At 42.0% G+C, this 15,443-nt stretch overlaps 1 protein-coding gene across 11 annotated transcripts in view; it reads left to right on the top strand.

Moving 5' to 3' along the window:
• Positions 1-14,530, top strand: part of DCUN1D4 (defective in cullin neddylation 1 domain containing 4) — an 85,043-nt gene extending 70,513 nt beyond the window's left edge. For 9 of the 11 annotated variants that reach the window (XM_047855824.1, XM_047855825.1, XM_047855832.1 and 6 more), the window contains 3 exons: positions 8,763-8,867; positions 10,996-11,098; positions 11,207-14,530. In XM_047855824.1, the coding sequence (XP_047711780.1) occupies positions 8,763-8,867; positions 10,996-11,098; positions 11,207-11,262 (264 nt within the window). In that variant the 3' untranslated portion in view covers positions 11,263-14,530. Of the gene's footprint in view, positions 1-6,423; positions 6,557-8,762; positions 8,868-10,995; positions 11,099-11,206 lie in introns of all 11 variants that reach the window. The other 2 variants (XR_007151546.1, XM_047855827.1) reach the window with 2 other exon arrangements.
• The last annotated feature ends 913 nt before the right edge of the window (positions 14,531-15,443 follow it).

The raw sequence follows: 15,443 nt of genomic DNA, 5'->3' as shown, positions 1-15,443 counted from the left end.
CCTCCCATACTTTCTGCTGCTGTTGTACATTTTACATATATATATATATATATATATACACACACACATACACATGCTATAAATCTCACAATATATTGTCTTACTTAGTCTCTTCAAACTGTTACAACAAGATACCAGAGACTAAGTAGCGGGAATCTATTTCTGTAGAAGGGAGGCTGGGAGATCCAGGATCAAGTTGCCAGCAAGATTAGGTATCTGGTGATTGCCTGGAGCCTGATCCTTGAATGGCTGTCTTTTTGCTGTAACCTCACGTGGCAGAAAGGAAGAGGGAGCTTCTGGGGTCTCCTTATATAAGCGCACTAACCTCCAGCCTTGTGACCTAACCACTTCCCAAAGCCCATGCTTTCTAATAACCATCACCTTGGGGGTTAGGATGTCAACATACGAATTTTGGGGGAGCCACAGACATTCACCCCATAGCATACATTGTTACCATTTTTGCTTTAAATAGGCAAAAATATCTTTGGTGCACCGTCTTTGTGCTCTTTATTTCTTTTGTGTAGATTCACATTTCTTCCTGGTATCATTTTCCTTCTACCCAAGAAATTCCCTTTAACATTTTTCGTAGTACAGCTTTTCTGGTAATGAGTTCTCTAAGCTTTTAATTTGCCTTCAATTTAGAAGGTGCTTTTCTGGGTAAAAGATTTTAGATTGACTAATATTCTTTCAGTACTTTTAACAATCTCTCTCCCTTGGTGTCTCGTATAATTTCTGATAAGTCTGATGTTCATTTTTCCTTTGAACATAGTGTCTTGTTTTTTATTCTCTTTTCACTGCTTTTCAGCAAGTTGATTATGATATGCATTGGCATAATTTTCCTTATATGTATTTTGGTTACGGTTTGTTTAGTTTTTTGAATCTTTGGACATATAGTTTGCATTAGATTGGGAAGTTGGTCATCATTTTTTCCGTTCTCTTCTGCCCTCTGTCTGGGATTATAGTTACACCTATGTTAGATGCTCGATACCGTCCCACAAGGCAGTGATGCCACGTTCAGTTTTTTGGGTCCCCCCCATCCCCTTTGTAATATTTCTTGCTACATCTGCTAATATTAATCTTTTTTCTTCTGCAGTGTCTAGTTCTGTTAATCCTAGCTAGTGTATTTTTAATTTTAAGTACTGTAGTTTTTCATCTTTATAAGTTCCTTTTGAGCCTTTTTTAATGTTTCTCTCCTCATTATGTGATAATATTTCCTACCTCTTGAATATCTAGAACATGTTTATAACAGTTGTTTTAACAACTTTATCTTCTGGTACCATCATGTATGTCGTTTTTGGACTTCTTTCTATTGCTTAATTTTTATCTTGATTATGTGTCGTATTTCACAAGTTCTTTACATTCCTAGTAGTTTTTGTTTCTTTGTTTTTTGATTGGATGCTGGATATTGTGAATTTTATGTTGTGGGTTCCAGGGTTTTCTAGTATTCCTTTAAATAAGATTTGATTTAAAAGTTTTCCTGGCGTATAATTATAGTTACTTGGAGATTGCTGTCAGTCTAGGGGTGATTCAGCTTCACCGTAAGACTCTTTTTGAGGATTCTACCCCAGGCCATGTGTGTTAGGTCCTTTCACTGTAGCTGGTAGGAATGCAGGGGCTTCCTAACCCTGCAGGAACCCTGCCTGCTTGTTTGCCGTGTGATTCCTTCCCCAGACTCAGGCAGTTTCCTCTTGCACAGACACAGAGAAGTCCTTGGCCAGTGACTAGGGAGACACTTTGTAAATGTCTAGATCCCTCTCTGTGTAGGTCCCACCTTGGTATTCTGTCCTACAAATTATAACCACCTTTGTGTCCTTGAACTCTTGTCTTTTCCAACTCAGCAAGACCACTGGACTTGGTTTGCGTTCCCCCTCCTGTGCTCTGGCCTCAGAGGGGTGTCCCAACAGTGAGCTGGGATCACCGTAGGGCTTACTTCCTGTCTCCTTTTTCTCAGTGGTCATGGTCCGTTGTCCAGTGTGTGAGAGGCATCACTTCATATATTCAGTCCAATTTTCTGGTTGTTGGAAGTGAAAGGGGAAATCTGATTTTTCTAACTGCATCTTGGTTAGAAGCAGAACTCAAGTTCTTCTTTTTCCCCCCTCTAACGTTTTCTTTTTTCCTACTAAAACATGACTCCTGGAGGTAATAATGTGTACTTAACACAGCAGACCTTTTAAAAATCAAACTTTTAATAGAAGTGAAACTTTCTGATCGTTTTAACATCTTAAATATTCCCTGTTGTAAGTAACAATGGCATATGTTAAATATTTTCATTTATACTTTAATGTACCAGGAAATAAATTATAGTACAATACTAGAAAGTGGTAAAATGAACTCTTTGACATCTCTCCACCAAGACTATAGTCCTGAGGATGTGATTGGGTTTTTTCCCCTCACTTTCAAACCTTGTAGCCAATTAAAAATAGTGCTTGGCTGTAAAGTTGCATTCTTTTTCTCCTAATTTTACTTTGACTTGAACTTAGTCTTATGGATGCCGTGGAATTGTGGAGCTTTAGAGCTGAAAGAAAGCATATGAGGCCACTTGGTCCAGTGTTGTTGTTACGTAGATGATGAGACTGAGCCAGAAAGGAGGGGACGGCAGGAGGGCCCAAGCACCGCCCCTGTGGTGCACGTCACTGTCTTCTCACAGAGCCACAGCGCCTTCCCTGACTGGAAACTGTCACCACCCTGTGGTGTCTTGTTGGAGGAAGATGGTGGGACATACATTCAGGGGCTGAAATGGCCAGTTTTTCCATACAAGTGGGATTTCATCTGAGTATTTTTATGTGGAAGGGTTTTTTCCTCGATGTAGGTATTATTATACAAGCAAATATCATTGTATGAATTCCTTTAAATAAAACAGCCATTTTTTCTTGATTCCTTTTTAATTTTTTTTAAGTTTGTTTGTTTTGAGAGAGATAGTGTGAGCGGGGGATGGGCAGAGAGAGAGAGAATCCCAAACAGGTTCCACACTCTTAGCACAGAGCCCCATTCAGGGCTTTGATCTCACAAACGGTGAGATCGTGACCCGATCCAAAATCAAGTCGGACGCTTAACCACCTGAGCCACCCAGGAACCTCTTGATTCCTTTTTAAACAAAGGACCTATTGACAGTAAGATTGTACCAATGGAATGAGGTAAAAAACTATAGTAAGTTTTTGTTGATCTGGGAATAGTTATTAAATGTCCGTTAAATTTGATTTTTCTCCGTTCTCTGTGGCAGAGGCAGGTAGCGTGCTGAAGTCATGGAGCGAGTGGACACCTCGGAGTTTTGAGGAGGACAGATGTTGGGCTGAGAGGGCCTGAGAGCAGCAGCGTCTTAGCCCTGAGAAGAGCGGGCGTTCTTGGCCTTCCCCTGGCGGGATGTTTGGACTTGGTGCAGAAAGGAGAGATGAGGGGCAGATTGAGTGAGGAGGCTGTGGGCGTGGGGGGCAGAGGGACTCGAGAGGCCTCCTAGACCAACACAGGTGCAGCCACACGGGGTGGGGAGGAAAGTGGAGTCAGGACGAGCTGCCAGGTGGAGAGCAGGGAGGCCCTCCCTGTGAGGCGCGGGGGTGCAGGGAGCAGCGGGCGATTTCTCTGGGGGGAGTCCTTGCCCTTGCAGTCCTCAAACTAAAGCTTTAAGAAGTTGTAACAGAGGGTTCTGTGGAGGCAGAAGAGCCCGTTGGGAGCCCCTCTTACTGGGAGGCGCTCTCACGGCGGCGCTTACTGGGCGACAGGGTGGTTCCCGCAGGTGGTTCCCGCAGCCTCCCTGGCTGTTCGTGCTTTGCCGGCCTCAGGCTCCCAGCGCTTCTGTGACCACTCCTGAGGGGGTGTTTCGGGAAGATGTAGGGAGCCCCACAGATCGAAGCTCCTGTGTCGTCTTCCTGTCAGTAAAATAGCAGCTGAGTCATGTCTGTCCATGCAAATTAGACGTGACTGAGCACGTCACTCATAGAGTTTACTAAGGAAAGTTTTCCTAGGCCTCGTTCAGCAACCTCTTATCAGAGAATCCCACCCAACTCTAACCTACACCTGTTGCGGTGGTTTGAGTCACTTCCCCTAATAAATTTCTTCTTAACCAGTGTGTCTGTCTAGTTTCCCTCTCCACACAGTCCCCCCAACACACACACACACACACACACACACACACACACACACACACACCCTCCACTTCTCATGTTTTCATTGTGAATTAGGAAGAAAACAGAAGGTTTTGTCCTGGGCGAGGACAAAAGCAGGAAGAAAGGAAGAATATGTAGTCATCTAATCCCAGGTTGGTTACCCTGAAAATCTGGTCAGTTTTATCTTTAAGATTACGCTGTGATTATTGTGGACACCCAGGTTTGCCCAGCAGGTACTCGTAAAGCTAATTGGACCCTATGCCTCAGTATTTCAGCCTCTCTCCTCGTTCCTTCTCAGGGAAGCGACGTGGTACTCGGTGAAGAGCTCAGGCTTGGACTCACACTTCCTGGTTCATGTTATTTAGTGCCCCGTGCCTCAGTTTCCTTATTTATAAAGTGGGGATTCTAATAATGCCTGTCCTGACACGGTTGTTGTATTAAATGAGTTTAAGGCACTTACAACAGTTTCTGGCACAGATTAAGTTTTTCGTAAAAGTTACCCATAGAATTGCAAATAGTTGTTGTGTTACTCTTCACGGGCATTGTTTAGGTTGTCTGCATACCTCAAGTCTCAAATAATGACTTGTTTTCCAAGAATAGTGCTTACAGTAATACAGTCTGTGCCAAATAAAATGACAAGGAGAGACTGTGCCTGTTGGCAGATTTTTTTTCTTTTGTTCTAAAGGAAGTGTCAATAGTTTAGCTTAATTAAGTAATTGCCTTGCAAACATTGTTATCTGTAAGTGAGTTGCTGGGTAAGTTCTAAGAGCATAATTATTTAGTTTCATTTTTCCCAATGAGAGGGGACTCTTGGTTTTTTTGGACTTTTAGCTTGTTTTTAATGTGCATTAAAAAAAAAAAAACTCCCGCTCAAAAAACTGATTTACTGCATTGTCAGTTTTGTAAACTGAATCACAGTAAGCTTTGAGTCCTTTAGCATTATTTTTCCCTTACGTTTGTTTTCTTAGGTAGCTGTGTTGAGGAGGACTGCGTTCTCTCTTTATTTTTTGTAATCCTTGTGGTCTCAAGCGAGAAGTGCAGGACGCGTGTCTTCCGTTTTCAGTTTAGGCCTTTGGATCTCACACACCGATTTCCGACTTGGTTCTTGCCATCTATGTCTGTGAATTGTGGTCACATGTATTGTTTCTTGAGCTCATCTGGTAAAGGCTGTCTCGCAAATTTTAGGGAGTTTTTTTATTTTGAAGGTTTTTTTCCTTCATCATTTTAATAATTCAAGGTCCATCCCCCTTTTCACATACAAGTCTTAAGCTGTGAACACGTTGTGAAAATTGGAACTAGATCATCTGGAACAGTTGGGGGCCTCTGATACAGCATATCTGGATACTGGACGTGAAAGACGTTAGCAGATTCGTCTTTATAATACCATACTTACATTTACATATTTACAGTTAATTGCTTTGTTTCTATTATTGTTTCTTAAGTCACTTGAGCCATTTAAGGAAAAAAATGATTAATCTTCACATTTTACAAGAAGACCTATCCTGGAACAGTCTTATATAAACATGAGTGCTTCTTAAAAGTATATGTATTAGAACTTTAGATCAGACCTTAATAGAACTTCATTACTCTCTGCGTTAGCTATTGTTAGACTTCAGCCTGAGGAATGCATTTATTCCATATACAAAACATAACTTCCTCAAATCTTCAGATACATTCCTTTGGTTTTACGCGGCACCGCTAAGAGGCCTGATTCATCTGTAACTGCTTTTTAAAAATCTGTGTTTAAGGAGGCAGCAAGGCAGAATCTAGTTGTGTATTGTAGGGAGTTAGTGTATCTTTGGTGTATAAACCTGTTTGGTTCCTATTATTAGAAAAATATAATTGTTTTTTAATGTGTTATCTTACGTTGAATGCAAGTGCGTGAAATATATACCTACACGTTTTGGGTCAGGAGTAGGCAGGAAGGAAAGTTTCGTTTCTTCTCCTTTAACCTTGATGGGCCTTCGGGGATACTGAGCGACTCTTGCCTGTCTCTCTCAAGGCACTTTCTGCTTAGATTCTGACCTTGAGATGCGGAAATCTGTCCCTCGCTCCTTGGTGCTCTATGAGCAGAGGGTCTTAGGGTTGGTGTTGATAGTGTACTATTTAAATTCTCGTGAGGAGCTTCTGTGTGTCTTTGCCGTACTCCTTGAATTTGTTAAGGTGAATTTTTTTTTTTTTTTAAACTGCCCATGATGTTGATGGCTGCCTCATGGCATTCTAGAAGATTCATTTCACTTTTAATTGGGACTCCTTTGCAGAGACTGCCATTAGGATCATTGTCACAGAACCCCCTGAGTGTGTCTCCCATTTTGCTGTTTAGGAGATGTTTGCTGTGAGATCTCTCAACTGTGCTGTTCCAGGAATTTTGAGCCTTTCCAGTTATGGTCATTCGCACTTAGTCAAGTCCCCCCACTGGCAATGTTGGTTACCAGCAAGATGCCACTGTTCCGACCGTGAGTGCATCCATAATATCTTTCTCTTATTTGCTAGGCAGAAGATGGTGTTAGTGATTGCGAGCTGCCGGCTGGCACCCTGGCAGAGCAGGAGTAAGTGAGTGCTGTTCAGCTTCCGGTCCTGTGAGTCTGATGCCTTTTCCTCCATGTTTTGGCATCACTGCCAAACACATGCATTGAAATCCTTCATGATCATCAGTTTGTCAGATGATTATATTGTTGCAAAGAGTCTGTCCAGGTCCTTCGTATCTTTTTTTTTTTTTTTTTTTTTTTTTTTTTTTTTTTTTTTTTGTCACCTTAGTGTATGTCCATTGTGATGGGGACAGAGGCATTGATGTTGGAAGAAGGCACAAATGTATCAAGGCAAGACTAGTGATTTTAGGTGTGGTGAATGATGACAAACTGCTCAGAGGGAAAGCTTTTCCAGAATGCCGGTGGCGTCAGCCCTGTGCTGCACGAGCTGTTGTTCAACAAACGACGTTTGGGCCCAGTCCTGTGGTGCCGCGTGTGTTCTCCACAGTTTACTCGTTATTATTTTTTTATTTTTCTGTGGATTGCTTTATAGCATGGTGTGCTGTTGCTGTCTGCCACACCTATGTTACAGGGTAAGAGGAAGTTTTCCATTTGCTTGCACAGTGCATCACAGAAGTATGAACCCCCGAAATGCAACAAACCAATGAGGTGGTGGGCAAAAGGTGGGCAATCTCGGGAGCACCTTTTCTACTGTCTTCCTCTCCGTGGGAGTGAGTACCGCAGCCCTGAGCAAGACCCATATGCATGGCCGGGAGACAGGCAGAGAACGCCGTGGAAAGGAGGTCCCACCTGTTGGCATTGAACTGTGGAATTGGGCCCCCGCCATCCTCAGACTCAGTTGTGTGGCCTGTAACAGAGAAGGGTGACTTGGAGCCATCTGACCTGGTCTGTACGAGAACGGTCGTTATGCTTTATGACCGGGACCGAAAGACAGACCCCGTTGCACATCTTCCTGTATCTGCATCTACCTTGTTTGCTGTTGTTGAGTGAGGCCCTCACATTTGCTGTATTGTTTTAGTCCTTTACTTCTAAATCCGGTGTCATGGCCAGAAATTCTCTGTGTACTAAAGAGCATTTCAGCATTAAGTCCTCGAGGTAACAATTTACTTTATCGGAAGGTATGTGTGGCTGCATATGTGGCTGACAGTGGTGGTCACAGCATCGTCTGTTAATTTGGCGAACGTTTAGAGTCCACCCCGAGTGAGATAGCCAGGCACTTTCTCCCTTTGTAGAAAAGTACTTCTGCAAATTGCCACGGTAGTTAAAATACCACAGGGAGGCTAGCTTTGGATGTGTGAGGTTACCGCTTATGGTCCCAGGTCCTTTGTCCCTTTGCATAGAAAGTGCCCACTTGTAGTTCCGGAATGGAAACTTGTACAGAAGGGGACAGTGAGAGAGGAGGATCCTAACTGCAAATATCAGTGAATTTGAGCTTAATCTGCCCATATTCAGGTTTATGTAATATTTCTCTTCTGGTTTCCTTACAAAATGTTGTTTTTCACTGGGCTACTAGTTACGTGTATTCTGCTAAGAGATTTCACATCTAATAAATCCAAGGTAAGAAGGACTGTAATAGGTTAGACTGTTTTCCCGCAGAGTAGGGGGATGCATTCGTCCTCTTAGAATCCCCAGAGCCCCAGCATTTATTATGAGTTGAATTTAATTCCAGCATGTTTAGGTACAAGAAAAACATTTACCAATGAAATGAAATTGTTGGAAAAAATGGTTTTTATTAAGGAAACCTGATTCCTAAGCATGGAAACCGAAACCCTTAAATTCCGTTCAGTTAAGTCACGGGCTTTGGGGTCAATACTAATGATTTGGATGATCATCAGAAATGTCAAATGGCGAGTGATTGAGTTGTAGCTTTTTCTTTATCCCGTGAAATAATCATCGGTATTGTTACTACATAACTGATCCACTTTGCATTAGGGCGATCACTCAGCTGACATGAATTTCCTGTGGTAAATTGGTACGGTACCCAAACGATTAAGCCCTCCGTTGCGTTTGACTGCCTCCCCTCCCCCCTCCCTTAGTCTTGGTTCAGGGTTTTTATGGTGTATGATAAATGAGCTGTTAACTAATTTTGTGTCGAAGTGAAATAGAAATTTGGATTATTGGAATTTATTATTTGGGGGCATCTGGCTCATCCTTGTTTTTGTTTGTTAAACAGGAAAAGGACCAGCGCAGCCTAGACATAAACACTGCCAAGTGCATGTTGGGACTGTTATTAGGAAAAATCTGGCCCCTTTTTCCAGTTTTTCACCAATTCTTAGAGGTACCAAATTGCTATTTTATGGAATGTATGTTTGCTTGCTTAGAACTACCAAGTATACTTTATTTAACCATTTCACGTAATTTTGTCTGTTGTACTTTTCTGCCTTTAGGAATTATGGTGACGTGTAATTGCTGTCCGTGAGCAGTTACCCGTTTTCTTGGGGTGTGTCTGTGTGTGGGGTCATGTGTCGCATCGCTCCCCGGCGCAGGTGCAAGCGAGACAGCTGGAGCTCTGTCCTTTCCTTTCTCTCGCCCCGCTCGGAAAGCTTTACTTCTGTCAGGATTTCCTACTCTGCATGAGCAAGATTCACTTTCTTTTGTGGCTCTAGATGAATTTCCACTTTGAGCGAGCAAAGGTTAAAAAACAGCCTTCTGCCTTCTTACTAAAAGAAGTTTGTGATATATTGTTGTCTAGTCTCGTCTAGATAGGTAAGGGATCTGTCTTCTCTCCAGGAACTTGGGGACCTAGACCAACCTGAGCGTTAGGCGCACTGGCTGTATCCCCCTCAGTTTCCACTTGCTTTACGTCTGCGTTAGAAAAACGCCAGCGTTTTACTCCATCGCTGTTTGTTTGCTTTAAGTGTTAATGATCAGAAGTGCTGAGCTGCTGGTTCTCAGGAGCTGGTTTTGATGCTGTGGGATGCTGTAGGACCTGCGAGTATCTGAGATGCAGGTTTGAGCTACTTGGGTTGTCCTACATGGCATCCTTCTTGCCCTCCAGCCCCAAACCCTTTAAAAGGTGCCCTTTGCTTGAAAGGATGAAGGTGCCGAGTCCTTGAGGAAAGCTCGGGCCGTACCCTGACCGACTTCACTCCTGCCGTAATCTTCTGTGCAACCCACTTTTTGTATGGGTCTGGAAACACTTCCAGCTGATACGATTCTTTGAGGACTGTTACTAAAAATTGCTTTTGATGTTCCTAACCAGGAATCCTCAAAACAGGTCTAAAAACTCTAGTTTTACTGTGAGAAGTGTCTGTTTACACGGCAATCCATGTCTGCAAATGGTCTGTTCTAATTTCTCTGGCCATCCCATGACATGTTAGCTTTCTTTGGAAAATGAGTAGAAATAGGTCCTTGTTCTTGGAGTTGAGGAGACTGAGCCTGAGTGGGAGGTGCGTTTTAGCTGAGAGACCTTGCCGCAGGCAGGTCTGACTGCACAATTCCAGAAACATCTTCAACTGTTTCCGTGACCGATGTTTGCTTTGCACTGCTTAGAAAGTTCAACTTGTAGTCTGTGCTTTGTTCTCTCTTTTACATTAGTTTGCTTTTTTTCTTTTCAAAGGACACAGCGATCCTTTCATTTGAGTTTCTCTTGTGTTTGCATCCTCAAAACCATTGGCTCAGCTCTTTGCTTTTTGATGTACTTGTATTGTTTTCCGGTGTTCCTGATTTTTAGTGGTTAGGATTCCAAAGCCGTTGAATCTGGGTTTTAGTTTTCAGTCTTTCTACAGGAATCGTGTACTTCAAAATCTACCTGCGGCATATTTCTGGTCTAAGAGGAATGGAAAAACCACTTCATGGGTATCCTTGATTTGTTACTTTTGTGATCAGATTCAAGTTTTGAATTGTTAGAACAGTAACTTTCTTCAGTGGCTGGACAGAGCACCTAGCTCTGAGACCGCTGGTAGCACTTCGTAAGTTCTCGTAGAGTAAGTCGCTGCTGTGTGTACTTTGTGCTGACACCCGGCAGTGAGCCGTGCCGCTCAGGACAGCGTTACTCATGGGAGCGGCTCTTTCTCTGGCCCCTGCTTTCTGCCAAGCACCGAGTGAAGTGCTTTACATGGATTCTCTCTTTTAATTCTTGCAGTATCTCTGTGAAGTAGGTTAATTACCTCTTTTTTGTAAAAGGACTTCTGCAGGTTAGGAATTTCACTTCTAGGGACAAAAATCACGTTTCTTTGATGTGCTTGTCATTTTGTGTTGAGCCCTCATAATATTTTCCTAATGCAAATTGTCATCTTCAGTCCTCTTGCTCTCTCTCATCCTTGTCCTAGATTGGTGCTTAACATCCCTCAAGTGGAAAGAGTTAACCTTCGTGAACTTGATTATGTTGATTCATACAGCAGTTGAAACCGTGCCATTTGTTAATTCTGAGTGTCGGTAATTCATATTACTTTTCCCTCCATCAGCAATCAAAATATAAAGTTATTAACAAAGACCAGTGGTGCAATGTGCTAGAGTTTAGCAGGACAATTAACCTTGACCTCAGCAACTACGACGAAGATGGAGCGTGTAAGTACCGGCGCTGGGCGCCCTCACACCCCCGCCACCGTGCATTCGCACATCCATCCCCCTGTGAGGAAGAGCCTCATAGCCGTGTTGTTTTCTCTCTCTCTTTAGGGCCAGTTTTGTTGGACGAGTTTGTGGAGTGGTATAAAGACAAACAGATGTCCTAGGACTTTATGCATAGCAGCGAGAGAGTCACTGTTACCACAGATATGTCAACCATTAGCCATAAATTGCTGTTTGTATCCAAGCGCATGCTGCTTTTCTTGCACTGTCTCCCTTCTGCAGGGACGTTGTGGTGTTTGCTATTGAACGGGTCAGCTCTGCTTGCTGTGTAGCATTGTTCTCTTGGAAGGCTGCTTTGCGGTTTGTATTTACACTACAGATTGGTGAATTTGCCAACGTCCTCACTGTGATGATGTGTATATTGCTGTTTAAATTTTGTATATGTGTATAAAAAGAAAAAGCTTCACCTAGAGATTATTTCTGCAAAACTGTATTGTAAAAATAATTTTTGTGGCATATTTCTTAGTCCCTTTTCTCAGACGAACCAATTCTACTTTATTTGGTCTCAAATGTAGCATTTCAGAAAACAAGAGAGAACAACTGTTACTACAAGCAAATGTTACCTGAATTAACCTTCTTGTTTAAGAGGCCAACTTTCGTGAAGCAGGTGGGAGTCATACATTTTCAGAGGCATATACCAAATATAATTTGGTTTACTTAAATATGAGCGCTTTTAAACGACGGAAGTTCTAATTACTTGAACATACAGACACGCACCATGCCACAAGCCTTTCCACCATGCGAGGTGTAGGATTTTATCCTCTGAGGTTAAAGCCGGAGTAGTTCGAATATAGGTACACGTGAACAAATGAAAATCGCACGTTTTGAAAAGAGCTTGACACTCTCGTAAGCTTCCTTTAGCGGTTCTGTTTCTCCTTTTGCATTCTCCTAGTCAGTGTTGGGTCTGCCGATGCTTCCCGTGCCATTCGAAGTAACCTTGATTTTGCCTCCTCCGTGGAAGCCGAATGGTTCGCTGGCAGTTTGTCACCGCAGAGCACTTTTAGTTGTGGTTTGGATTTTCAGTTAAGCTTTCACGGTGTCTAATTTTCTAGTTTTTTGGAAAAAGAACTCTACTGTAAGCGAGAGGTTTCGTTTCGTTTCGTTTTGTTTCTCTCATGCTAGGCTTTCCCTGGCAGAATGTCCATTGCAGGCAGTGGACACGAAACCACCAGCATTGAGCTAACTTTATTACGCAGTAGGACCTTTCCTGGAGGGGCCACTCGTCATTCATTACCTGGGTAATTTGTACAGAAAGGTGATAGCCATTATTTATGTGGATGAGGAAACAAGATTAAACAGGACGGTATTTGGGGGTTTGTATGCTGTGTCTTTTTTTTGCCCTCCCCCCCCCCACCCTTGCCTTACCCTTCTTGAGGAAATTTTTAGGTAACATGTTTCCCCTCAACTAACTGGTGCTATTGAATGCCTGATTTAGTCCCTAAAGTTTTGTGAAAACGTAAAAGTCTAATGATATAAACCAAGTAAAAAGCTAATGGTGCATTTGAACAAATGAATCCTATAGATGTGAGCAGGATCCATGATTAAATAATGATTGGAAGAGGTTTGGGTTATTTCAAAATCTGGCCAAAAAAATCTTTTGGATTAAATGTGAACCTTTAAATGGCATTAAATGAGTAAAGCACACAGACGATGCTACTCTTGACCACTATTTCACAGTTTATTTGCAAACAGTGTTCAGATTTTCATATTATTTTTTTCCCTAACTGAACCACCAAAGACAGAAATTTTGTATGTATATACGGTGTGTGTGCATATACAAAATCATGATATGGTAGAGTGAAATTACTTCCTTTTTCTACCAAATAGAAATGTTTGGTTTGCTGTGAAATAAACCAGAAGTGTGAAAAACTCTGTAGTGATTCAGCATACTTGATCATTCCTTGCTTAGGAATTGTAGACTCACTTCTACCTTACAAATTCATACCAGTTTGCACAAATTAATACCTGAGAAGCATGGAAGGTGTTGATGGCAAGCACAGCTCTTGGGACCGATGTGTTGCAAGGGGTTCCGTTCCAACGGGTGCCTGTTACTCCAGTGGCGATTGGCCATCGCCAAGTCTGAATTGGCGAAGAGCTTGATTTGTTTCCAAAAGTATCCTGTAAAGTTAAAAAAACAAAAACACACTTTAATGGCCACAGTTCTTACATTTGATCAATTACAGTTTTGTTTAAACAAGTATGAATCACAGATAAAGTTATTGTAAAAGTTATTGTTAGAAACTGGAGAATGTTTTAAACACTAAGCACAGTTAATCCTAAAATAAAAGGATTGTTATGGGGAGACGTTACATTTCATCCATAGTGACCATTTTGATGATGGGCGGAAAACCCGAGTGAAAACTGTTCGTGGTACAGAATGTGAAAGTAGGTATTCCAACGTGATGATAATCTTGCATATTTAGAAAACTCCAAATAATTTTCAAACTTCCTTGAAAAATAAGCCTCTGTGACTGTGGAGTGCTTGCCCTCAGTTCTTGATTTTATGCAGTCAGCACTTGTTTCTAGGGAGCAGAAAAGGGGCCAAATGAGTAATAAGATACTTTTCTCTTAAAAATGTTCCTAAGTTACATAAAATTGAGCAGTCATCAGACACTTATTTAGTGGTTAATGTTAAAGAAATTAGGGTGCCTTCTTCTGGTTTTTCTTTCTTACCTGTCTACACCATTTCTCTCTTTCCGCTGTGTTTTGAACTACACATTGCAATACTCCGTTGTCATGGAATACAAGTTTTCGGTGTTTCCTGGTAGGTCAGAAGTTTCATGATTTGATTTGCCATGAACACCCACTGTAATGTTACGTGCCGCTTTTTTGAAACATGAACTCTGAATTAAGTTTTTACAAAATCTGACCAGACACCCCTCTAGATTCTCATTTAACAACGGACATCTGTTGCCTCTCAAGTCTCCGTTTTAACAGTGCTTTTGAAGTTTATACAGAAAGCTTTCCAAGTTAGTTTGTGCCCTTGGTTTTTATTCTTACAACTGCTAAAATACCTCTGTAAGCCTTATCTTTTATTCTTTCATATGTTGTATAATAAATGTATAGAATTCATTGACCAACTAAACGTTGGGTGTCTGTAAATGAGACCAAAACATGGGTTGCTTTTTATCATAGAATCCTTTCCCTTGGGGGTTACTGTTAAGTGGACAGCAGCCAACCTGTAACTGTGAACGCTTCGTGTCGTCAGTATTTGCATTACATCCATAAACGCGTGCAAGTCCTGTGACTCCAGCTTAACTACAATACTGTTATGCCACCTAACTTGAGTACAGCAAACTGGTTTTAGGTTTTCATGGAATTGATGTAAAATGATATCCCATAAATAAAAAGTATTTGTGTTTGGTTTCAGAACTGACTTGTCAATTCTTTCTTCACTTCCCGGGCTTTTGCTTCAAAAACCACTGAAGGTAGTTCCAGAGTATTTTTATCTTTTATTTTCTCCTCTCCCCGCCCCCCCCCCCCCCGCCAATTCTTTATATTAAAGAATTTCAAAGCTACAGAAAAAAAAAAAACGGAAGAATACAGTGAACACCCATCCATATACCTGTCACCCAGAATTTCTGCTCGTTAGCATTTTGCCACCTTTTCTGTACCACCGAGTGTGTGGGTGTGTGCGCACGCACACACACACACGCGTGCATACGCCCTTCTCTGTGGATAGGTACGCTTGTTTCTGAACTTGAGAGTAAATTACATTATGAAGCTCCAGACCTCAAATTTTGAAACAGGGACATTTTTATAACCGCAGTACAGTGATCACACTCCAGAAATTTCACATTGACCCAAGACTATTACCTAATATACAGCACAGATTAAAATCTCTCTGTTTGTACCGATATTGGCCTTGATAGCAATTTTGTTTTCGTAATCTGGAGGAAAGCGTTGCATCTGGCTGTCATTCCTCTTTGGTCTCTTTTAAGCTAGAACGGTTCCAGATACAGTACAAACGCTCCTCAGCCAAACTGTGATAAGAAGATCTACAACCGCATGGTTATATATTTCTAAAATACTGAGCGGATAACAGAGTGTCTACTATGTGCCAGAGCCGGACGGAAATGACCACTTTTACTGCCTCCAGCGCTACCGTGCGGTTAGTCTCTAGCATGTGTCAGTCCTGGTTACCGCTCTCTGAAAGTGTCTCACGTTAGAATATCTGCTCCCTGATGGCAGGACCTCTGGCCCGGAGTGGGTGCCCAGAAAATGTACGCGGAAGGAAGCAAGTCACACAGTTGGCACTTGGCAGAGAATTGCCAGGAGCTCAGAA

Source organism: Prionailurus viverrinus, chromosome B1, assembly GCF_022837055.1.
Source record: "Prionailurus viverrinus isolate Anna chromosome B1, UM_Priviv_1.0, whole genome shotgun sequence".
NCBI lineage: Eukaryota > Metazoa > Chordata > Mammalia > Carnivora > Felidae > Prionailurus > Prionailurus viverrinus.
This window is presented reverse-complemented; position numbering and strand designations above follow the sequence as displayed.